We start from the raw sequence: 25,971 nt of genomic DNA on the forward strand, positions 1-25,971 counted from the left end.
TCCGCCTCCCTATCTTTATAAATGAATTAATAAGCAGGTCAATTACTCCCCGTGTGAAAAGACCTTCAGGGTTCAAGTCAGATGTCATGACAACCACATAGACCCTCTATACTTAGTAAAGTTGACCCGAGTTTGCTCTGTACGTGGTATGCTTTTTTCCCCTCTCTACACCAAATCTCTCCGCTGAAAATGTGATGTTAGGTTTAACAGAGTGGTTTGATTCTCACCAGGATGTGTGTCGGTTTTGATGGGGGCGGAGCTTAACTCCTTGGATTCAGACCTGGCCCTCCTCTCACTGCTCTCCTTCTCTCCCTCTCCCTCCTTCTCTCCATCCCTCTTCTTCTCCACCTCTCTATTTCTATCCTTGTCCGCCTCCCTCTTCTCCTCCTCTCTCTTCCTCTCACTGCTCACTCTCTCTCTGTCCGTCCTCTTTTCCCTATCCTCCTTGTCTCTACTCCTCCTTCTCTTTGAGGGTGGGCTCCTGCTCCTTGTTCTTCCTGCACTACGTGGGCTCCTGCTCCTCGTCCTTCCTGCACTACGTGGGCTCCTACTCTTCTTCCTTCCAGAAATCTCCTCTTCTTCTTCGAATTTCTTCGCTTTTGGCACTCTCCTGTAGGACATTAGAAGCAGTGTTAATGATTAACATTAAATCAGTGTTCATCGTCATCATCCATGTTCATAAACACCAACACCACATATTCATGTGGTCTTGTCCCATCACGCTGTACCAGAGAGCTGTACAAAGATTGAAAACTAAATATGGAAAGAAGTGACTGCATTGTTAGCAAAACCACATAAAAGCTGGGTTGAATGAATCCAGAATGAAACTTACATGAGTGTGTTATATTCTCCAGAGTAGAACACCTTAATGGCCACATCGTTTATCTTCAGGATGTTAGTGGAATAATAGTCCACCAGCTTCTGAGCATCTGGTGCAAATTTCATCTCTACAAAAGCCTGTTTGAATAAAACAATTAATTTTGATAAATGACAAATACTACACTACAAATAGTCTGGTATTGCCAGGGTTATACTGTAGCAATGACGTGTCATGAAGCAAGGCGTCAATCAGCGTGTTCAGATTTCAGTACTACCCAGCATTGGTCAGGTTATTGTGTGGGTGAAATAGGCTCATCTCTACCCCTTGCCCACTCCCTGTAAATGAAGGTTTAGGGGACAGGACATATATTACCATTGAGGGCAGGAATAGCGTGTACAGAAGAGGTCCGAAGCGTTTGATGATGCTGATGAGGTCAGAGATGTTGTCCTCTTCTGAAGGGGCGGGGCTAAAACTCACCACACGAGAACTCTGGGAAAGGGCACACCAATAATAATAGCGATTTTACATTATGCAGTTAATGTTGAGCGTTGAGATGCACACCATCACAGGGTTGAACCCACTTCAAGCATTGGAACCTTCAGAGACAGACACCCAGTTCACACTTTCACAGACACCCACAAAAATAGCGGATTTACAAGTTCAGCTCATGACAAGTGAGCATGAAGACCTGCTATTGTCAGGGTGCGACACCCACGCACAACTAAGTATGACTGAAGTTGAAATTACCTGCAGGAAGTTGAAAGTAGAGGAGTGATCAAAGATGATGTTCTGTCCACTGGACACTGGGTTACGGTCGTACCACTTAACCAGATCTCTGGCCTGGCTACTGGAGCCCATCTCTACAAACGCCTGCGGGTCACATATTCTGTTAGATCATGTATTAATACTGCTGACACTTTACTACATTGTACCAATTCCTTGTATGTAGGAATATATACACTATAAACTTATGAATTAAGTGTGTGATTATTATTCACCCGTTAACGTTTCAATTCTATGATGTAGCAGGATAAATACAGCATTATGTGAATGTGTTTCTTATTTCTAAAAACAACCTACAAATGATACCAAACCCTACACAAAATGAATGTGTAAATGTGTAAAAACAGCCTAATGTGCAAGATTTTTGGGAGCAACAAACAAACAAATACATTTAGAACATTTGTAACTAGAATTATTATTTTCAATAGTTAATGAGATTCTATTACACCTTGTGTGTGTGTTTGTATGCGTGCGTGTGCGCATGTGTAAATAAGTCTTACCAATGATGGGAACAGGATAACTTTAACAACCTTCCCAAATGTTTCTACCAGGGACCTCAGGTAAGTCTCATCCACAGACTGAGCTACAAATTTGGCAGAAATCACCTTCCCAGTAGCTGGACGCTGGGAGACAGAAAACAAACTAGTTTCCATTCAGTTATCAAACAAAAATCCAGGAATACTGCAATTACTTTTCTGTCATTACCCACAATTCCCCTCACCACACCTCTGTCAACAGTGTCATGGTTATTTTCCAACATGTTTTAATTAAGTTTGTTTATATTTTATTTTATTTTTTCAGCAACAACAATCATTTACAAGTAACCTAACCCTAAAGTAGGAGGGAAAAGAGTTTCGAAACCTAGGTAAAAGGACGGCCTATTGTGTACACAAAATCTGAAATATAAACAGTAAATACCTTCTGTTGTGTCTTTTTATTTGGGTGAACTCGCTGGGCAGGCCTATCTTCATCCTTTGACCTCTGTGGTTCAGAGCTTGAGAGATAGGATACATTTTAGTGTTGGACACTACCTCACAAACGAAAAAAATAATATCCATCTCTGTGTGTGTGTGTGTGTAGCTGATGGTAGGATTTGGCAAAATATCAAATGCGACAAAAATAGATATTTTCATTGTATGTTTAAACAGTGCATAGTAAATAAACAATAAAAACAATGGTAAAACGTGGAGCTATGCTGTTGAATTGTGACATTACCTCCTGTTATTATCCAGCCTACAGTCCCAGTCAGGAAACCTGAGGAGAGACAGGCAGACAACCATTACAACACAACTAGAACAACATTCTATATGGTTGTCCATTCTGCCAATCAGAAAATGCTTAATTAATTTGTGTTTCCATAGAGTTAAACAATCAATATCTGTGTGTTTCCCTTCACAGGTTAAAACAGTGATATCTGTGTGAGTTTTCCAGTGCTGCTGACTCACTGCTTAAGCACGGCGAGTTGTCCATCTGCATGCTGAGGCGCATTGACGTGTTGATTCCAGAACTGCAAATGACAAAACAAAAATATTAAAAACGGACATTTAACCGCTGGAAACCACTACAATATTTGAAATTGCCGCCCTATGACCGGAATAAATTGTGCAGACATGCTGTGGTCCTCTCTATTGATGCAAGAACCAGCATGCTTGCTTTGTGCACCTCCCTCCAAGGCTACTCCTACCCGGTGCCGTGGTTACCAAAGGCTATCAGCCTTGTTTACAAGAGATGTAGCACATATTTTTACACAGCACAGCTCACAATGAAGCAGTATACAATAATAGGCAGCTTGTTTTATACTTATTTAACAATATTGAAGTGACTTATGATGGTGTCCACCTGTGTCAGAAAACAGGAAGCTTGAGTGAATTCTTTCCATTTTCCAGTCAAGGGATATTTTGCAAAATGTGGATCAGAGATAGATAGAACCCAACATATGTTGAGAAAACACAGGCAGGAAGTTGTAGTCTGCAAACTTGAGGACTTTGAACATGATGATGTTGGATTATGGTATGGTAAATCAGTAAATATGAATAAATACATAGACTTTACATTAACAGAAAAATATCAATTTAAAGGTAAAACAATGGAAATGGGATTAGCTGGGGAAGGCATGTCTGAAGTGGTGCATTTTGAGGGAGGATTTAAAAGAAGAGAGCGTGTGGGCTGCTTTGATGTGGGTTGGAAGTGTGTTCCACAGGTGGCAAATGACAAAGCCCTGTCACCCCAGGTTCAGCGCTTGGTCCTGGGCGTTTGCAGGAAGTTAGCATCACCAGACCTGAGGGATCTGGAGGGGGCATAGTGGTGAAGGAGGACGTAGGTAGGGTGGAGCTAGGTTGTTGAGGGCCTTGTGGATTGTGAGTAGTATTTTGAAATGTATTCTGTGTCTGACTGTGAGCCAGTGAAGGTCTGGTGTGATGTGGTCTCTGGAGCGGGTACTGGTGGTGACGAGCAGGCAGGCGGGCAGCAGAGTTTTGTACATACTGTAGTTAATTGAAACAACAGCCTACCTGCCTTTGCCAGAGAGGAAGAGGAGTAAGCAGAAGACATGTGAAGAGACACCAGCAGGTACTTACCTTCTCTGACAACACGGTGATATCACACAGAGAGCAGGTGTAAGGATATGTCACCGGGGTTGTTCCATGGAAGTCCAGGGCTGCTTTCCGGGATGGCTGCTTCTGAGACGAACTCGGCTGACCAACGTAGGGAGAAACCTGCTGTGGCTGGAGACTCCTGTACTCGTTAGGAGGTGGAGCAGGCTTTCTGTAATCGACTACCCCCGGTTGAGAGGAGAGGGGGGCAGTAGCAGGAGGCATCCTGCTGTAGGGAGCGTTGTGCTCATGGGGCTGCGGCAGAGCTTTGGGTCGGTACTCCTCAACATGCAGAGAGAATAAGGAAGGAGGCTTTATAGTGCTCTCCCCTGGTGCTGATGCTGTCGAGCTGGGACTGACTCTGTCATACAGGCCTACAGCAGCTCTGTCTTTATGCGCATAGTCCACTACGTAGCCTGATGACGAAGCTGATGATGATGATGATGTCTTGTGAGTGACAGAACCGGTCTGCCGGGGGTTTCCCCAGCGGTCCTGCCAATCCTGGACCTGCTCGGGTGGGAGGGGTCTAGATTTGTTTACTGTCGGGCGAACGTGGTCTAGAGGGTACTGGATAGGCTGTGTTCGAAGTTTATCCCAATCCCCGGAGGAGGCGGAGCTAGTGGTCACTTGACGGGATGATGAGCGGGGAGGATGAGAGGAGGAAGAGGAAGGTGGAGCAGGAGGAGTGGGGAAAGTCTGACCACCTCCCCTCCTGACTTTAATTTGTTTAAGGAGATGAGGCAGAGAGTCAAGTGTGAGGGCGTCCTCTGGCAGCTCGGCCAGCAGGGACAGGTCTGTGGGTTCGAGTCCACAGCTTCTGAGGATATTGAGGGCACCGTCAGAGCCTGGCAACAACGACGAGGCATAGGAGGAGGAAGACTGGGAGGGTAAAGCAGATGAAGGCTCCAGGTGCTGCCTGTAAAAGTGTTGGTTATTATCTGAGGAGCTGTAAGATGGGCGGGTGTGTTCGGTCGGTGCAGGAGCAGGATGTCTCCTGTATGGCTGGTGGTTGTTAGACATGGTGGAACCACTGAGCGCACTCTGTAGACAGAGGTCACCGGGGAAGAAGAGAGAGGGCATACAAAAAGTATTAAAAGATAGATTGAGAATAACGTGAGGTTTCTGATGAGTGTTGGATACCTTAATCATACTGAGATATATAGGCAACAATATCTGTAAAAGCAGTAAAAAACAAACAATTTACGTTGTGTTTTGCATTCACATCATGCATTGCATTGTCTTGAGTGTGAAACAGCGTGCATAGGTCAGCAGCAGTAATAGTGCTATTGAATATTTGATTGAATACTTTAATAACAGACTGTGAAGCTTAACAAAAATAGGTTTCTAGGGGAAATTACTGTAGAGTTTGAAGTCGGCTGTTGCAAAACAGGGAAATCGTAAAGTTATTTAAACTGGAATTAAATACAAGGATATACTGAACCTGTGGTGCAAAGTAACTAAGTACATTTACTCAAGTACTGCACTTAAGTACAATTTTGAGGTATTTGTACTTTACTTGAGTATTTCCAATTTCACTTTTACCCCACTATATCTCAGAGGCAAATATTGTACTTTTACTCCAATACAATTATTTGAAAACCTTAGTAGTAACTAGTTACTTTTTTTTTAGATTTTGATTATTATCACAAAACATACATTAACCACTTCAGCTCTGTATACATTTCGGCTATTTTCAAAAGATTTTTACATAGTAAAAAAAAAAAGAGAACTTTTCCAGCATAGGTCAGCACAGCAGTAGTAGTATTATTATTACACACTGAAGAAGCTTAACAAAGAGTTTGAAGTCGGTTGCTGTAAAACAGGGAAATCGTAAAGTAATTTAAACTGGAATTAAGTGCAGAATATACTGAACCTCAATGGATGAATGATAACATCAACATTAGCTGAACCTAGCCTGGGATCCAAGACCGTCATGGATGAACTTCAATCTAGTGTTTGCATTTTCTCCATTTAAGGCCCTACATCTACATAAAGGTTCGGATTTCAGATATAAAGTGCTTACCTCATGGCCACGGATGTTACAGTTATGTTCGGCCCCTCAGAGGTACCCGTATCTTCCATATTGTTCAATTAAAAAAATAATTAATCCGATCGGTGGCCATTTTCTCATAGTTAGAATGTATCAGAGTGCAATACACCTCCCAACCGATAGGATCGCGTAGTTGAAAGCGCATGTAGAAAATACGGAGAAAATGGCCACCGATCGGATTAAAATTATTTTTATTGAACATTACGGAATTTACGGGTATTTCTGAGGATCCGTACATAATTGCAACATCCATGGCCATGAGGTAAGCACTTTATATTTGAATTTATATTTAAATCTGAACGTTTATGTAGATGTACGGACCAGAAAGGGAGAATTAGCAAACACCAATTTAAAGTTAATCCATGACTGACAGTCATGTATCAGGGCTAAACCTGGCCTAGCTCCGTTAACGGAACACAGTTCAGCTAGCATCGGATAACAACATGTTTCGCACCCTTGCTAAATCTACAAAATCGACGTTATTCAGAAGTGGTATTACCTTGTTTTACGAATGGTGACTAAATGGATATGTATTATTAGCCAGCCGTGATCATCAGAAATGAACAGAACATTAACTCAGTTCGTATCGGATCACATTTGGCTACGACCGTCCGTCACAACGCTTAAACAAATATATTGACTTCCGGTTGTAACTTCAAAGTAAAATTAATAATTAAAACATCTATAGAGGGTGGAGGACGGACACGCGTGTGAACAAGCAGTCTTTTTTTCTCGAATTGCATTGCAGTTCAGGTTAAATAAAAGAATGTCACACATTTCAGAATTAATCATCATTGTAATTATCCAGTTTAGAGGTTTAGATCCCGCCTTCCATTTACGCACTGTTTCCGTGGTATCCACACGTTCTTTGACCGGATCAGGGTGCAATAACTGAGTCAGTCCGTATGGCTGACCGGATACATATATCTATGGACCGGATCAGCAACCTACAAAGAGGAAATTCTTTTTGTGTTTCAGCTGGGTGAATTGACGCTGCTGTGTGGCGCAGAGCCATAAAGAGAGTTCTGACACTAGCGTCGACTTCCATTGTAAGAATGGAATGCGGAAGTGCTCTGTCTATCGCAATGAGATAGTTCCAATGTTTGGAACTATAGCCCATAGGAGCCCGCTTTGCGGCGAGATCAGAGCGTGTCGTTACTCTATTTTCTACACTCTGGTGTGGCGCATTCAGGGTTGCCATGTCTGCTTATTATAAGCAACTTTGGGCTTGTTTTGCTATAAAGTCGTTTGAAAATTATTGGTGGTCGCGGGTTGCATTTTTTGTGTTTGTTTCTTATTTTGGGCATGCTTCCTAAATGTTGTTTAACACAGTGGTTTTCAAACTTTCTCTTGTCAAGGATCCCCAAATTGATTTATTTGTCCACGAACCCCACCCCCCCATCTTAGGCCATCTATAAGTATTTTGTGACCCCTGTACCAGATTAGTGTTAAAACTTAAAATGTTTTAAAAATATATATAAAAAAATGTTTATTCCCCCCAGATTTCTTTGAAAATATCAGTTTAAAGTGGTCATTTTGGGCTTGTTTTCATAGACCTGGTTGCTTATTTCTCTCAAAAAACCTGGCAACACTGGTGTGTGTCGCATTAAGGAAGTAATTCCAGTGCTAAGAACAGTCCTTCCGGATTCCTTATGAGCGTGTCTCACAGTCTATGGTCTTTATCGGACATTTTCAGAAAGATAAAGCATTAATAATGTAGACTTATGTTCACGCAAAACGACGAGTCAGTCGTAAGATTTACTAATATTTATTAGAATTATAATTGTCAAGTGGGACATAAATCCAGTTAACGTCAGCTGAGCGCCAGCTATAGGTAGCTTGGAGCTAACGTTAGCTGACCAAAGGTCCAAACAGCCAACAGGTAAACACAACAACAACAACAAAGAACAAACAAAATGTTTAATGTTACCACATGTATTAATGACATTCCCTAATGTTGTATAATGTTTGCATGACATTAATTATTATCTATAACTTAACTATGAGCTATCAACTATTAATGTTGTGTGTTTTAACTGATGTGTCTTGTGTGCTATGCAGTGGTGGAAGAAGTACTCAGGTATTTTACTTAAGTAAAAGTAGCAGTGCGGCAATGCCACAGTATAAAAATACTGTAAGTCTGTTACAAGTAAAAGGCCTGCGTTTAAAATGTTACTTAAGTAAAGGTGCAAAAGTATTGGCATCAAAATATACTTAAAGTACCAAAACTAAAAGTACTAAAACATTTGAATAGCAAATCTACAGCTTGTAGATCTGCTATATTCAAAATGTATGTATAAAATAGGGCCAAAGTGGGTAATGTATATTTCATAATAATTCATATCTGCAAAGTAACTAAAGTTTTCAAATAATTGTAGTGGAATAAAAAGTACAATATTTGACCCCGAGATGTAGTGGAGTAAAAGCAAAAGTATAACAAATTGGAAATAGTCCAGTAAAGTAAAAGTGCCTCAAAACTGTACTTAAGTACAGTACTTAAGTAAATATACTTAGTTACTTTCCACCACTGGTGCTATGGTGTAGCCTAAATGTTGAGTCCAGTTAAAGCTTCTGCTATGCAAACCAAACCAGGGCAGCCAAGATGACAGTCCTTTAGGCTGTCCTGCTTTGTGTGCACAACACGTGTGCATAGATGGGAAATTACAAACTTTTACATTTAAATTATTATTTGACATAATCAAGGAAACGCAGCGAAAAGTGGTTTCACTTTCTCTTGAGTCATTTATCAAATGCCTTCAGTCTCCTCTAGGGCTGGGAAATATATCAATGTTATGGTGATATGAGACTTGGATAGTGTGGGCTTGGATGCAATATCGATTCTTGATAAATGGCATGAGAATCTATGGACCAACTACCACAGCTATGTTACACACTTTCTTCCCTAGTTGGGTCTTATGCTCAGCTGTTTTTATGCCATTGCTGTTTTATGCCAATGCTATTAAAGGGATAGTTCACCCCAAAAATATTTTTTTCCATCGATTAGTCACCCCATAGATTCTTTTGTTTTTTGTCGCATTCCTAAGCCAATAATTTGATGACCGGCAGCGGTTCCAGTTGGAGACACAAAGAGTCTCCTTTGTGTGTCCTACCAGAACCGCTGCCTACCAGTCCGCTGGTAATCAAATTATTGGCTTAGGAATGCGACATAGCGACCTTGAGTACCTAGAAAAGCGCTATATAAATCGTATGTATTATTATGAATTCAAGTCTCCACGCCGTCCACGGGGTGACTAATCGATAGGAAAAAAAAGTATTTTTTTGGGTGAACCATCCCTTCTATCCAACTATCCTGTAGCACTTCAAGATTTGTTACACTTGACTGAGTTAAAAATACCTACTATACCTACGCTACTGTTTTCTTTCATTTCATCACAAACAATTAAACTGCGGAGGTTATGTACAATGTAGCCTGATGAATTCTCTTGTGTTTTGTCTCCAGCGACAAAGGACATCAGAACGTCACTGCACCGTCAGACCTGGTGTACAGCATACTATCATTCAGATACCTTCTCTCTGGAGTTTGGACATCAGAGTTTGAGAACATGACGTCCTACCCTCCAAATAAGCTGTCGGCAGCAATGAGCATCCTCAATGGCTGTGGTCTGGAGATGAAAGACCTGGCTCTGCTGGCTGAGATGCCTGAAGAGCTCATCACCGCAGAGACCCTCCCTCACCTCCTAATGCACATTAAGAACACCCGGCCTGGAGCACTTGGTGAGTTAGTCGCACAACAGGCCAGTAATGAATCACAGCAGACCAAAACCTCACGCCCCAGAAGGGGTTCACCCCCGAGAAGGGGGTCACCCTCCAGAAGGGGGTCACCCTCCAGAAGGGATTCGTCCCCCAGATGGGACTCGAGCCCCAGAAGAAGGCGCTCAGGTTCGCCCAGATACAGACATTCATCGCCGAAAAGAGATCGTGATGAGCGTAAGCGCTCGTCTCGACGTAGGCGCTCGTCATCGAGAAGTGATTCCAGTTTGTCGGAGCGAAGGGGCTCGAGCCCCTACAGAAGAGGTCGAAGGTCGCCTCCCCGCAGGCGCTCTCCTCCGGTAAAACAACGAGATTCTCCCCCAAGCAGGTTCTCTTTATACCAAACCGGTTCAGGTCCTGGTGCCAGTGGTTCCTGGATGCCGCAGGGAATTCAGCCGCTATTTACCCCGTATCCACTCCCCTCGTCCCAGCCATCCACAGCAACGTCATCAAGAGATCACGATGAACGTAAGCATTCATCTCGGCGTCGGCGTTCGTCATCGAGGAGTGATTCCAGTTCGTCCCAACGAAGGGGCTCGACCCCGAAACGTGACTACAGCCCAAGAAGAGGTCGGAGGTCGCCCCCACGCAGGCGCTCCTCTCCTCCGCAAAAAAAAAGAGATTCTCCCCCAAGCAGGTACTCTTCATACCCGACCAGCTCCAGCTCATTTCCTGGCTCCAGTGGTTCCTGGCCCCAGCCTGTTCCGTTGTTTTCCACAGCCCCTCTCCTCTCGTCCCAGCCACCCGCAAAAACATCATCAGCCAAACATTCATCAACTTCATCACGTAAACATTTTAAAGAACCCCTGCTGCCTCTTCCCCCTGGCTTAGCAAAAAAATCCCTGCTACCTACCCCAGTACCTACCCCAGTACCCCTCATGACTCTACCCACATTACCCGCGACCTCTGTTCCACCGTTCGGCTGGCCACCGTTCGCCTGGATGGGTCTGCCGTATGGGTCCAGTTACCCGCCCGTTGCCCCACCCTCTTCCTACACCACGCCCTCTAGTAGCACCGCCCCGCCTCCTGCCGGTTCATCAGCCTATCAGAAGCAAGCCCCGCCTGCTGCCGGTTCATCGGCCTATCAGAAGCAAGCCCCGCCTGCTGCCGGTTCATCGTCCTATCAGAAGCAAGCCCTGCATGCTGCCGGTTCATCGACCAAACCGAAGAAAGAAGCCCTGACGCCCTCTAAACGTGCAGCTAGAGATTTCTACGGAGAAGCACCTAAACATTTTCCATACACATGTGCCCTGTGTCATGTTATCATCAACCAGGAGTCTGTAAGTAAAACCTCCATCACCATGGCAATCGCCTCTGGTTCGTCCATTTGTTGTAGTTCTTTCAACATGGCTGTATATTGAATATACAGTATCACAGTTATCCACTATGGTATGAATAATGTGAAGGAAAAAAATCTATATTGACATATGGAAAATATTCTTTTTTTTTTGTTTTCATTTTTTACTGTATGTATTTAGTGTAAAAGAAAAATATTTCAACAAAAGCATCTCTGTCTATTTCATGTGCTACTATTCTCAAGTCGGATTTCAGTTGATAAACACAATAAAACATGGAGCTACAGTACATTGTGACTATGAGACATATTCAATATTAAATATGAGAACACTTGAAGTCATTTCAACCAGCCCCTGGTTTGTCTGTCGGTTTCTGTTTATACACCAGAAGCAGTGTGGCCTGTAGCTAGAGAGAGAGAACACAGTATAGAGAGACAGGACTGTACACAGAGACTGGGACAATTTCAAATCAATGGAGGACAAAGTACTCACATTTCCATTTTGTTGGCACACACCAATAAACGAACGCTTACGCATTTTGGCAAAGAGCCTTCATCAGAGCAATGTTGTCTTATCCACAGTGACTAAATGAACAAGTAGTTGAGGGACTTGCATGTATTGCTACAGGTTATTTTGACCCAGCAGCTCTGAAGGATTTGAACCTGTGAGCTTTTAATTACGGGGCTTGATCCTGAAACCGTTTAAACTCCCAAGTACCCCCTCCTGTGACAACCGTTACAAAACAGTTTGTTAATGCTGTCTCTCTCTGGTGAGCCTGCTGGAATTAAACCTGTTAATGAAATCAAATGTTGGAAATTGTCACGTAATAAACAATTCACTGAAAGGTAAACAAAGCCACTGTCGATTATACTTCTTGTTTACATTGATCTGTTTGTATTGTCACATTGATAAATATTGGTTTTCCGTCCTCCAGACTTGGTTCAGACACATCACAGAGGCCGGCCATTCGGATGCACAACTTAAACTCCTGAAAATGTGAGTTGAGCAACTTATCTACTGGTTTCTTCTAGGTCCTATAATGCCATTACCTTTATTACTACTATATTCTAGGATCACTAGCTTGAATATAATGAGGTTGATCTAGGATGTGATCCTTGTACTCCTTACTATATGATGATCGTAATGTTGCCGATCTAGGATCTGAAAGCGTGTGTGTGTGTTTTAGGTACCCAGACTGGGACTGTCGTATTGACTCTGCCAGAGAGTAAGTTTCTTTTTGTGTTTTTCTATCTAATATATCTCTGTATTATTATCGCCTTTAGTACTAATAATAATACTATTATTGTGGTTATTACTACTACAGCTGATAAGTGTGTGTGTGTGTGTGTGTGTGTGTGTGTGTGTGTGTGTGTGTGTGTGACTGTAGGGTTAAGGAGCTGCCCAGCAGGACAAAGCGGGACGTTAAAGCGAAGGTGATGCGGGAAGTCAAACAGAGGCTGTCCTGGCATTCACCATCCTGCTCGCCCACCACTAGTGAGTCCCTGTTAACTACTTCAGTCTTTGAACACAATATCATTCATAATATATAAGAAACATTGAAAACATAAGGAGGGGAGTGTTGAGCTGAACAACCAGCGAGTTGCACCAGAGTAAAGGTGCACAATAAAGACGGAATTAACTATTCCATGCGCATATTTTTCAAAAATAAATGGGTCCTTACAAACGACACGCTAACACTGTTAGCACCAAGAGCTGACAGCCCGTAGCTAAGTCTACCCGGGGACTGCCCACTTGTTGGGGCCGTGACAGAGTATATCCGGGTCTGTAACCATGACGACGACAGATCCCATAGGCCGAACTGTCAATCTCCGGTGATTACACAAAAACGCTAATAAACAGCTTACATTTTGGGAAAGTGAAAAACGGGCGTCATTTTGTGCATATGCTAATGGTGAATATCCGTGTGCAAGTTGAGATCAATTGCTCAACCCGCTGAGGAGAAGCAGGTGGGAGTGGGACAGACGTTTTTTCCGTCTCTCTGACTGACTGACGAAGGTTTCCTTAATATACTACTAGTCCATACCCGGGGATGTGCACAGTCAAAGTATTTGCAGACTTTTAGTTATGTATGTTCAAGGCCTGTGTTCGATGTCTGCCTAGCTGCAACAGTTCCAACACATGCGCGAGCCGTTGCTGCGTCACAACTGAAAATCGCGGAAAAATATATATATTATAAAGAAAAGATAACCACATGTCTGACCAAAAAGGTATAGGCTGAAGCCATAGCTTATTACGCCTACCCTTTTTACAAACAAAGAAAACATTTAAGTCAAAATGGATATAAAAACAAACAAAAGAAAAAGAAGCGAAGTAGTGGTCGATTTTCACAGATGCATTAGGGTTTGGGTACTGCGCTTACCGGGCCCATTAGGGTTCGGGTCCATCATTTTCGACCCGTGAAGACCTCTAGTGCACACACGCACGTCGCACGCATACATTAATTAATTGTGTTCTTCTGTAGGTCCAAGCAGAGATGATGCCAGAGAATCAGAGGAGAGAGAGAGAAAGGTAGTGTATTTTCCTCTACTGGTCAACTCTTAAGACAGCAATCATTAGACAAATAGTGCAGTTGTTAACTTGCCATTACTAGGCCCATTACTACCGTTAGTACTATTACTATCACTTTTTCTACACTACTATCACTATTACTAAGCCAAATTATGAAACCTATTTTAATATACTACATTTCCAAAGTTTAGAAAACTTTGGAAACCTATCATGGACAGCAAAATATTTACACCAGGATTCCATGCTACTCAAAAAAGACTGAGAACAGGAACGGAGGACTTATAGAATGTATTAATTTAATGTGTGTGTGTGTTTTGCAGGTGACGTCTGTTGGTACAGTTGCTAAGCGGTATGTGGGCATACACAAGAACACACTGTTAATGTTGATAACCTCAACACAACATAACACACCAACACACAACGTGACATAGCATACCTCAATATACACAACATAGTCAAACACAACACGCCTAAACACAAGAAAACAACACAATAAACCTCATCACAAGACAACACAACTCATCAACACGACACACTATCTGAACAACACACTGAAATGACAATCTGTTAACACTTCAACTCTACACTACACATTTTGTCTGTGTGTGTGTATATGATGTTTGAAACTGTTGAGAATAAATCCAGCAGTGAATCGATCAACATAAACAGAGCCTGTTCTGTCTTTTTATACACTCTACATGTGCACGCATGCATGTGTTTAGGAAGTTTGCGGCTGTGAATCGGTGGGGACAGGACAGGAATAGAAGCTTCAATACCTCATCTTTCTCATCGCACAAGAAGGTGAAGAGAGAGGAGAGAGAGGGGAGATACTCCACTCCTGACAAAGAAAAGCCAAGTAAGAAATAACACACACACAGACACAGACACAGACACAGACACAATCACTGTACTGTACATCAGTGGTTCTCAAACTTTTTCATGTCAAGGAAAATATGTATTTGGCCATGGACCCCCATCTCAAAATATTTTGTTCCAGGGACCCCCAGAAGCAAAGATTTGAGTTACAAATGTTCGCTTTAAATATATATATACTATTTAAAGATTTGCACACGTTTTTGCATTTTTGAATAGCCAAACTATAAAATATGTTTAAAGTGGTTAAAAATGTGACCCTATATTAACTCATTTTGCTGGGAACCCCCTGGTACCCCTCCAAGGACCCCTGGGGGTCCCCGGACCCCACTTTGAGAACCAATGCTGTACATTAGACAGATGATCCATTGAGAAAGTAGACACAGTAGCACAGCACCTTCAAGCACCTCAAGTGCTACAACAATGGTCAAAACGGTTCTCTTAAGGTCATACTTTTCATGTAACCTTTTCATTTAAACAAAAGTTATTTTCTATGCCATCTTTCACTGGCATATTAAGCAGCATTTTACTCTTATGTACCTGTACACAAGATGTAAGGATAAAGGCCACCTTGTACCAGTAGACACAGAATGTGTTCTTCTCTTACTTACTTTTCTCCTACAGAGATCAAGAAGGAGGCTCCTTCCTCCTCACAGCAGGACAAACAGAGCGAACCAACCTCCACAAAGAAGGCGGTCAGGAAAAGGAAAGGGTCAAGAAAGAGCAAAAAGACGAAGGCACAGAATGAGCAGAAACCAGGAGCTCATGAGACTGAGACGCAAGAAGAACCTCCAGAGAAGGAGAAGAGAGTGAAGACGGAGGAGATACTGGAACTTCCAGAGAAGAAGGTAGCAAAGACGGGGGACAAACTAGGAGCTCCAGAGAAGGAGGGGGAAAAAACAGGAGCTCCAGAGATGGAGAAGAGAGAAAAGATGGAGGACAAACTAGGAGCTCTAGAGAAGAAGGGAATCAAAACAGAAGAGACGGAGGTCAAAGTAGGAGCTCCGGGGAGGGAGAAGGGAGTAAAGACAGAAGAGAAACCAGGAGCTTCAGAGTTGGAGAAGGGAGAAAAGAAGACGGAGGAGAAACCAGGAGCTCCAGAGATGGAGAAGGAAATAAAAACAGAGGAGAAACCAGGGGTTCCACAGATTGAGAAGGGAGGAGAGAACCAAGGAAAACAAGAGGAGGAGGTAGAGAACAAATATTACTTCATTATACATACTATGTATAGATATTGTATTGATATACTGATATATTGATATATATGTGTGTGTGTGTGTGTGTGTGTGTGTGTGTGTGTGTGTGTGTGTGTGTGTGTGTGTGTGTGTGTGTGTGTGTGTGTGTGTGTGTGTGTGTGTGTGTGTGTGTGTGTGTGTGTGTGTGTGTGTGTGTGTGCGTTTTGACAGGAATTGTTCCCATTCAATTTGGACAATTGTATAACACTGGACGAGGTGCAGCAGACAGACAGTGAGACAGGTATATGACAGATATCAGCCTGTACGGACGCAATGCTTTTTACACTGCAAAGGCCCAGTAATGGACCTATACCGGAACACAATACATGTTAAATTATGTTAATACATTAACAGTGCAATTTGGCTTTCCGCTGTATTCCTGGGCTGTGCAGTTTATGTATAGTATGTCTAATAAGTAAGTGAATTTCTATTGAGTCATCATGGAATGAAAATCAATTCTTCAAATATGTTCCAATATTTAAAATAAATAGTGAAAATATCCTATCTACAAGCTCACAACACATCACAAGCTTGTAGATCAGCCATTATTGCATGACACTCATAAGATAAAGTATAAAACTGGGCATTTGTGTGGTGACACATTTTTATCAGATGTCCAATTGAAATGTAATCATTACGGACACGGTGACCTGCAGTTTAAAATCTTAGCACGACCTCTGCTCCGTGTACAGTTTTACCAGCTCACTAGAGTAGTTCAGATCCTAGATCGGCAACTTTACAGAATGATAGCATCACTGTTGACAGTTGTTCTAACTCACTGTATTATAATTCAGATCACAGAATAGCTACAACCTGTTTCTACAGCTCCTGTATCTGCATGTCTCAATTATAGATCGCTCTACTGTTGAGAAAAGTATGCAAATGTTTGACGTGACAATTTAGACTGACAATTGAATAGACTGGACATTGAGACAGTAGTTGAATAGATTAGACATTGAGACAGTAGTTTAATAGACTGGACATTGAGACAGAAGTTGAATAGACTGGACATAGAGACAGTAGTTGAACAGACTGGACATTGAGACAGTAGTTGAATTGACTGGACATTGATACAGTAGTTGAATTGACTGGACATTGAGACAGTAGTTGAATTGACTGGACATTGAGACAGTAGTTGAATTGACTGGACATTGAGACAGTAGTTGAACAGACTGGACATTGAGACAGTAGTTGAATAGATTAGACATTGAGACAGTAGTTGAACAGACTGGACATTGAGACAGTAGGTCAATAGATTAGACATTGAGACAGTAGTTTAATAGACTGGACATTGATACAGTAGTTGAATAGACTGGACATAGAGACTGTAGTTGAACAGACTGGACGATGAGATGCGATGCAAGAGTGCGGTCTAGCACTCAACACCACCTCGGGACTCCTGAATCGCTGTCCTCCACATCTAGCATCAGGGCCTTGAGCTCTACAGTGTTGTTAGCTAAGCTGTCACGCCACAGTGCATCTACGTAGGTGGTGCGCTTGCCGTCCCTGGCTTTGCCCTGGGTTAGCTCCCATAGTGTCCGTTTGCTTGCCACTAGTTCAGGGTGCCATTGAGACAGTATTTGAACAGACTGGTCATTGAGACTAGAGTTTAACACACTGTTTGTCTTCATAGAGGGATCCAGTGAATTCCAAGAAAAATCAGTTCACAAACAAGGGGTGAGAAAACAAATCTAAATAAATTATAAATAACTTATTGTATATCTTTTTACTATTATTGTAGTATTGTAGCTATAATAGTGGTATAATTGTAATATCAAAATTGCCATTATTATTTTAATAGTTATTGTTAATGTTATTTTTCAGAGTCGGGTCCTGTACTTTGGGAGAGTGCAGTATACATTTTTGGATACCTTCCTGGATATGGTCAATACCTTCGGTCCCGTTGCCAGATTCTCCTACATATTTCCCAAACAGGAGGTTAGAAGTGTGTGTGTGTGTGTGTGTGTGTGTGTGTGTGTGTGTGTGTGTGTGTGTGTGTGTGTGTGTTGAAATAGATTGGAAGAAATGTTTAACTCTTTGACTGTCAGAAATAGAACATAATTTGTCAAGCCACTGCCAGCGATTTTCAAGTGTTTTCACTAACCTTTGAAAAATCCTAGAATATTTATCTCCAGTATGATCGATCGCTTTAAAAGACGTATCCGAGTCTCGTAGAATCGGATACCATAGTTGTGAGCAGTTGAATGCAGGCTATTTTCGCCAAAAAGCAACAGAAACGGAGATCGAATTACAAGGAAGTGAACGGGCTGTTTTTCTTTTGCGATCACGTGACCCGCTGCTTCTCTACTTCACAGAGAGACAAATGGTGACCCATAGGCGAGCAAACAGCACCATCTAGTGGAAAACCACTGAAAACAAAATCTCGTCATTGGCAGACTGCACCTTTGCAAAATATGACATTGGCAGTCAAAGAGTTAATGATGTTGCGTTGCAACCGCAATGAGTAATAGAGTATGCTTCTTCATGCTCTTAATATGTACTGTAACGATGTCTAACTGTATTATCCCTGACCAATAAACGAGCAAATGACTGTTTTTTTGGGTGTCCAGGTGTTCATTGAGATGTACAGTTCGGATGTAGCGGCCACTGTTATCAAGGAGATGCACGCCGACAAGGACAAGACGAGATTCATGGGACAAATCTACCTGCCTAATCTATCATTGAAATACAAACGACTGACTGAAGGGTGAGTACTGTTACTGTAGACCAGTGGTTCACTGGTACCTTTTAGTTCAAGGCCCAAAAGAGAAATTAGATGTTTGCCCAGCACCCAAACTAGTGAAAATAGCAGATCTACAAGCTCACAGCGTGTCGCTTCGTGCCACCTTGTAAGCTTACGTGTAGATCTGCTATTTTCACTACTTCTTAAATGTTTTTTCTTCTCATTTATGTATGGAAATTATTTGATTTCTTGATTTTATTTATGGAATAAATAATGAATACATTTTGAAACATTTTGGAATTGTTTTCAATTGATGAAAAGTTGTGATTTCTTTTGAAATGATATATATATATATATATATATATATATATATATATATATATATATATATATATATATATATATATATATATATATATATATATATATATATATATATATATATATATATATATATATATATATATATATATATATGTTTTTTTTTTTTTTTAAATGTGGTAAACTGAAAAAAGTACATATTTACCCGCGACCCAAAGGGAAACAGTGCTGTAGAATGACTGACTATTTTTACTGGATAACAAAGAGCTGTAACAATTACACTTGTTACAGTTTTCCCCTGTAATTTTATTATTTAGTATTTTTCTTGTATTTAACTACTTCCAACTTGTGGTAGTCTCTTACAAATACTCTTAGCTGGTTACCTTTTAAACCCCATGGAGCCCTACATTTGCAAACTGGTTATCTGGTTACCTTGTGAACAGTTCTCCCTATAGCCCTGATATTTACAAACATTTTACATGTATGTTTGTGTGTGTGATATAGGAGTATACATAGGAGTATATATCCGTACAAACCAAAGGATGAAACTGATGACAGAAGCCAGGAAGGTGGGAAGATGTCGAAGAAGGGTCGTAGAGGAAAGCGTAGTTTAGATGAAAACAGGGAACCAACGGACTCCATAGAAGAGAAGACAGAAAAAACGAACAGCAAGAAAGCTGTCTCAGCGGGCAAAAATACAGCTGAAACAAAACCTAAAGAGGTTTGCTCCCTGATGGCTGCTATTGAAGCTGTGTCTTCAGACACTTCTGAAGACTTGGGCAACGAACCGCCAAGCCCAGTGCGTGTCACCAGGAGACAAAGCCAGAGGATGAGGAGTATCTCACTGAGGAAAGCACCAGCTAGAAAAAACCCAACCAGAAAGACGGAGACTAGCACAGAGACACCAGAGTCTGAAGAGATAAAGATCAAGGCTAGCACAGAGACACCAGAGTGTGAGGAGATAGTGATAGCTCCAGAGACAGAAACCGAACAGTCACCAGAGAAGGACAATAAAGTAAACTTGGAGAAGGGTGATTCAGCTGCAGACATGAAGTCCAGCGAGCCTGAAACTGTAGCTGAAACAGGGGCTGGAAATACAGCTGAAATTACGGCTAAAAGTGTAGCTAAAACTACAGCTAAAGGTGTAGCTAAAAACAGACCTGTAGTTTTACTTCACCCCCTAACTACAGCTAAAATTATAGCTGAAACAGATGCTAAACATACACCTGAAACAGCGTCTGAATCTACATCTGAACCTGTAGCACAATCTACAGCTGAAACGGCAACTGACACCGTAGCCGAAACAGTAGCTGAAACTGCAGCTGACCATGCTCTTGAAATGACATCTGTACCTATAGCTAAAACCACAGTTGAATCTGTGGCTGAAACTACACCTGAAACAGCGGCTTCCACCCTGATGCCTGCTATTGAAGCAGTAGACTCGACACATGACCAGGCTGACAACTCATCTGAAGACATGAGCAACGAGCCACCAACCCCGGTGCGAGTCACCAGGAGACGAGGCCAGAGGAGGAGAAGGGCCCCAGTGAGGAAGGCAGCAGCTATTAAAACTACAACCAGAAAGACTAAGGATAGCAAAGAGACACCAGCGTGTGAGGAGATAAAGACAGAGGCTAGCAGAGAGACACCAGAGTGTGAGGAGTTAAAGACAGAGGCTAGCACAGAGACACCAGAGGGTGAGGAGTTAAAGACAGAGGCTAGCACAGAGACACCAGAGGGTGAGCAGTTAAAGACAGAGGCTAGCACAGAGACACCAGAGGGTGAGGAGTTAAAGACAGATGCTAGCAGAGAGACACCAGAGGGTGAGGAGTTAAAGACAGATGCTAGCAGAGAGACACCAGAGGGTGAGGAGTTAAAGACAGAGGCTAGCACAGAGACACCAGAGTGTGAGGAGTTAAAGACAGAGGCTAGCACAGAGACACCAGAGTGTGAGGAGATAAAGACAGAGGCTAGCACAGAGACACCAGAGTGTGAGGAGATGAAGACAGAGGCTAGCACAGAAACACCAGAGTGTGAGGAGATAAAGACCAAGACTAGCACAGAGACACCAGAGTGTGACGAGATAAAGATGGAGGTTGAACAGGGATCTGGAGCTGTTACAAGGAGTAGGCGGCCCCCAGTGAGAAAGGCAGCAGCTAGAAAAACTACAACCAGAAAGACTAAGGCTAGAAAAGAGACACCAGAGTGTGAGGAGTTAAAGACAGAGGCTAGCACAGATATACCAGAGTGTGAGGAGTTAAAGACAGAGGCTAGCACAGAGACACCAGAGGGTGAGGAGATAAAGACCAAGGCTAGCACAGAGACACCAGAGGGTGAGGAGATAAAGACCAAGGCTAGCACAGAGACACCAGAGTGTGAGGAGATAAAGACCAAGGCTAGCACAGAGACACCAGAGTGTGAGGAGATAAAGACCAAGGCTAGCACAGAGACACCAGAGTGTGAGGAGATAAAGACCAAGGCTAGCACAGAGACACCAGAGGGCGAGGAAGTAAAGACGGCAGAAACACCAGAGGGTGAGGAGATGAAGACAGAGGCTAGCACAGAGACACCAGAGTGTGAAGATATAAAGATGGAGGTTGAACAGGGACCTGGAGCTGTTACGAGGAGGAGGCGGCCCCCAGTGAGGAAGGCAGCAGCTAGAAAAACTACAACCAGAAAGACTAAGGCTAGCAAAGGGACACAAGATTGTGAGGAGATGACGACAGAGGCTAGCACAGAGACACCAGAGGCTGAGGCGGTAAAGACGGCAGAAACACCAGAGTGTGAGGAGATAAAGACCAAGGCTAGCACAGAGACACCAGAGGGTGAGGAGATTAACACCAAGGCTAGCACAGAGACACCAGAGTGTGAGGAAATAAAGACCAAGGCTAGCACAGAGACACCAGAGGGTGAGGAGATAAAGACCAAGGCTAGCACAGAGACACCAGAGTGTGAGGAGATAAAGACCAAGGCTAGCACAGAGACACCAGAGGGTGAGGAGATTAACACCAAGGCTAGCACAGAGACACCAGAGGGTGAGGAGTTAAAGACCAAGGCTAGCACAGAGACACCAGAGCCAGAGGGTGAGGAGATGAACACCAAGGCTAGCACAGAGACACCAGAGGGTGAGGAGATGAACACCAAGGCTAGCACAGAGACACCAGAGGGTGAGGAGTTAAAGACCAAGGCTAGCACAGAGACACCAGAGGGTGAGGAGTTAAAGACCAAGGCTAGCACAGAGACACCAGAGCCAGAGGGTGAGGAGATGAACACCAAGGCTAGCACAGAGACACCAGAGGGTGAGGAGATGAACACCAAGGCTAGCACAGAGACACCAGAGGGTGAGGAGATGAACACCAAGGCTAGCACAGAGACACCAGAGGGTGAGGAGTTAAAGACCAAGGCTAGCACAGAGACACCAGAGGGTGAGGAGTTAAAGACCAAGGCTAGCACAGAGACACCAGAGGATGAGGAGAAAAAGAAAGAGGCTAGCACAGAGACCCCAGAGGGTGAGAAGAAAACGACAGATGGTAGCACAGAGACACCAAAAGGTGAGGAGATAAAGATGGAGGTTGAACAGGGACATGGAGATGTTACGACTGCACTACTGAAGAAGAGTGATGAGGACAAACCTCCAACAGTTCCAGAGACAGAAACTGAACAAGCGCCAAAGAATGAACTGGACTTGGACAAGAAGAGTGATGCAACAGCAGAGATGGAGGCTAAGGAGAAAGACGAGGGGCTCGTAGGAGAGACGCCAGATTCTGTAGACGACAGTATTGATCCAGATCAGCTGTCTGATGCAGTTGGTAAGAACAAGGCCATTTAATACAGATTCTGAAATGTAATTTATTTTTCCACAGTGTGTGGTGCCCTGAAACTGTCAGGATTACCCGCTACTATAACTAGGACATATACTGTTTATAGATAATTTGTTTATTCATTAACAAAGACGAGAAAGTAGTATTTGAATAGTCTTTTAACCACTTACCTTGTTTTATACTTCATCGTACGATTTCAAAAATAGCCATCTACAAGCTCGCAATGCATCGCAATGTGACGCATTGTGACTTTATATTTTGGAAAATGTTCACCTACAGTATTGTGACATGCCCAAAATGGGGACGCCAGGTTGAGAGTGGTTAACCGATCTTTGAAGGGACAGAAGTCCTTCCCCTGATTGTGTCTTTAACAGTCTTGAATGTTTTTTGTTGCTACAGGAACGGAGTTTATCCGCTGTGCCACAGGATACCTGTGTGACCTGTGTCAGGTGATGTTTGTCCGCGAGGTTGATGCCAGAGAGACGCACTGCAGAAGTTTATCACACAGGCTGAGGGTTCAGGTGAGGTTCTTCTCTCCTCTGCCAGGCTGCTGCGGAAGCAGAGATGCCACCAAAATATTCACATTGTACTTTGGTTTATATACAGGGGTGCACATAACTTTTTTGGTCTAGTTCTCAGGGGAGCACCTGGATATGTTACTTGGTGCGCACCAAATAAATAAATAAATACATTTTGCCGCGACACGTCTCGCAGGATGGATAAAAGAGGGATACATGGATAACTTGCCTGCTCCTGTTATCAATTGTTTGCACTATGTTGATGTGTTCTTTGCTTTTCTCATGCATATCAAAAGCTGGGTGACTGAAATTCTTTGTCCCTGTATAAAAGGCGCTGCTTTTACCCGCCAGATTGGGATGTTCACATGTGCGTTTCGGTGACGAGTGCCTGTAACACAGCCAGCAGCTTGCTGCGTGTGAGTCACGCGACTGACTGTGTCTGTGTGTCAGGATTCGAGGCCACAATCACGTGCAGCATGCGTCCCCTCCCCCTCCGCCTAATGGCTGTGTATGGGGCGTGTATGGGGCCGACCCGTGCTTTAGCGTGATTGTGTGAGTGTGGCTTCAGGAAGTAAATTCCTGTCCCAGCGGTCCCAGCTGTTCGTACGCGAGAGCGCTTCCCTTCGTCTGATGTGCCGCGCAGCATACATTTTGACGACGCATGCGCACCTGCACACCAGTTATGTGCACCCCTGTTTATATATCTGGTTAACATATCGCTGCTGTTGGGCAGAAACCTTGTATCTCCACACTTCAGCGTTTTATGTTTTTTATCATACTACAGTGTCACACAAAAGTTGCAAAAATAGTTTATCTACAAGCTCACAACGTGTTGTGATGTGACGCATTGTGAGCTTGTAGATCGACTTTCTTTTGTTGTTTGTTTCCATTTTTGGATATACAAGGTTTCCACCCTACAGTGACTATGTGTGTAATGGGAATCATGTGACAACATATTGTAATGGGAATCATGGGACACGACATGGTGTAATATATATAATGTGATGCAACATGATAACCTCCCATTCAGTGTATTGATGGCATCTGAATCAGGTTAATATATAGTAACACAAATCATTTCGTTTTACAGGAAATTGCTGCCTCTAAACAACGATAGTGAGGGTCCGCCAATGGTAGACACAGCTAAGTCCCACCCCCAGCGAGGCACCCTGCCTGCACCTACCTGTTCTACGTCTCTCCGTTCCTGAGATATGACCAATTTTGACCAAGTTTCATGAAAATCTGTCTATTCATTCTTGATTTATTTTGCCCATGGACAGACAGACAGATACACCCCATGCGTGGCAGGGGATTGAACCCATGACCTTGCTCTCTGCCAGTCTGAGGATTTTAAACAGACACTCTTTTCATAAGCTTAACTCTGTAGTGGAGAGTAATATATTACAGCTTCAAATGGACTCCTTTTAGTGTGGGAGTTTAAACCCAGAAGTAAATGTTTTTGATTTATTTTCTAAGATGTGAAAGTCTGAGCATAAATCACAGAATTTACAGGCCAAGTAATCATAACATTTTCGTGATTTTTTTTAAAGTTTATGTTTTGGACATTTTCTGTTTCATTCGACATTGACAGTAGAGAGACAGGAAGGAAGGAGGGGGAGAGGGGAGCAGCAGTGTCGGGTCGGATTCGATCCTGGCAAGGAGTTAGCCTTTATCGCTCAAGCAGGATCTTTTCTGTAACCTGTATCATTTTCTGTGTTTCTTTTTTTGTTTGATAGCTGTATTTTTGGCTTTACACCCTGTGTCACTGGACTAATAAAATATAATAATAAATGTAATTTTCAATAATGTCTCTTTTGGGGCTAACTTTACCTCACCTCACATTAACTCATGTTACATGCTGTCTACATTTCTCACAACAAAGGGAATTTATTTAGGATATTAAGGGCTTATATTATAGCCTATTGCAGTTCAGTATTTGTTGTCTTTTGATTAATGCTATTGACATTCCTTCCTATACAACAGACAGTAATGTGAGCAACTAAGGTCCAGAGTGATTGTGCTATAGGGAACTACTGAAAGGGGGGATTCGGAACACTTCCTTCTGGGAGAGTAACATGACAGAAATGTCTTACAGGCACATGGAAGGGCACCAAATGATTAAGAAGACAAGTAGGCTTTTTAAAATATTTGTCTTATTTTCTATATATATAGGCCTACTATTTACTGAAAGACACAAAACATCTATACGGGTACAAAAAAGGTAAAAGAATAAACACTGATACCGTATATCAATGTATGTGTATAAATATAAATTGAAGTGGCCCCCATAAATGGCCCCCATAAATTGAATGTGCCCACACACACACACACACACACACACACACACACACACACACACATTGATGCAGTGCCCAGCTGGACATCAGCTGCCAAACAAAATATGATATATGAGCAGTGGTGGAAAGTAACTAAGTACATTTACTTCAGTACTATTTTAAGGATTTTGTACTTTACTGGAGTACTTCTAATTTCCAATACTTGTACTTCTACTCCACTACATCTCAGCTCCAAATATTGTACTTTACTACATTTATTTGAAAACTTAGTTACTAGTTACTTTGAAGATTTTGATTATTATTACGATACATACATTAGGCCTACCCACTTCAGTCCTATAAACATATGCTATTTTCAAAAGATTGTTATTATAGCATATTTTA

General features: G+C 42.6%; 2 protein-coding genes across 7 annotated transcripts in view; one reads left to right on the top strand and one right to left on the bottom strand.

Annotated features, from left to right (window-relative positions):
- matr3l1.1 (matrin 3-like 1.1) overlaps positions 1–6,877 on the bottom strand; it is a 14,412-nt gene extending 7,535 nt beyond the window's left edge. For all 5 annotated transcript variants that reach the window (XM_084041355.1, XM_084041357.1, XM_084041354.1 and 2 more), the window contains exons 1-10: positions 6,744–6,877; positions 4,180–5,235; positions 3,049–3,110; positions 2,819–2,857; positions 2,522–2,597; positions 2,104–2,226; positions 1,568–1,690; positions 1,193–1,309; positions 833–957; positions 228–610 (exon numbers count right to left, since the gene is read on the bottom strand). In XM_084041355.1, the coding sequence (XP_083897481.1) occupies positions 228–610; positions 833–957; positions 1,193–1,309; positions 1,568–1,690; positions 2,104–2,226; positions 2,522–2,597; positions 2,819–2,857; positions 3,049–3,110; positions 4,180–5,214 (2,083 nt within the window). In that variant the 5' untranslated portion in view covers positions 5,215–5,235; positions 6,744–6,877. The remainder of the gene's footprint in view (positions 1–227; positions 611–832; positions 958–1,192; positions 1,310–1,567; positions 1,691–2,103; positions 2,227–2,521; positions 2,598–2,818; positions 2,858–3,048; positions 3,111–4,179; positions 5,236–6,743) is intronic.
- Positions 6,878–7,896: 1,019 nt separating this feature from the next.
- On the top strand, positions 7,897–25,075 carry LOC311033590 (uncharacterized protein). Of its 2 annotated transcripts, XM_084041168.1 has the most exons (16): positions 7,897–8,126; positions 9,705–11,295; positions 12,245–12,306; positions 12,497–12,535; positions 12,698–12,804; positions 13,793–13,839; positions 14,160–14,188; positions 14,562–14,695; positions 15,337–15,902; positions 16,119–16,188; positions 17,581–17,624; positions 17,772–17,885; positions 18,518–18,654; positions 19,456–22,760; positions 23,172–23,293; positions 24,381–25,075. In XM_084041168.1, the coding sequence occupies exons 2-16, from the start codon at positions 9,808–9,810 to the stop codon at positions 24,405–24,407; spliced, it is 6,291 nt and encodes a 2,096-aa protein (XP_083897294.1). In that variant the 5' UTR covers positions 7,897–8,126; positions 9,705–9,807; the 3' UTR covers positions 24,408–25,075. The 2 variants fall into 2 exon arrangements, with proteins under 2 accessions (XP_083897294.1, XP_083897295.1); XM_084041169.1 differs by lacking the exon at positions 7,897–8,126 and having other exon boundaries at positions 9,842–9,979.
- The last annotated feature ends 896 nt before the right edge of the window (positions 25,076–25,971 follow it).

The sequence above is a fragment of the Gymnoscopelus microlampas genome (genome assembly GCF_963454915.1).
Source record: "Gymnoscopelus microlampas genome assembly, chromosome: 18".
NCBI lineage: Eukaryota > Metazoa > Chordata > Actinopteri > Myctophiformes > Myctophidae > Gymnoscopelus > Gymnoscopelus microlampas.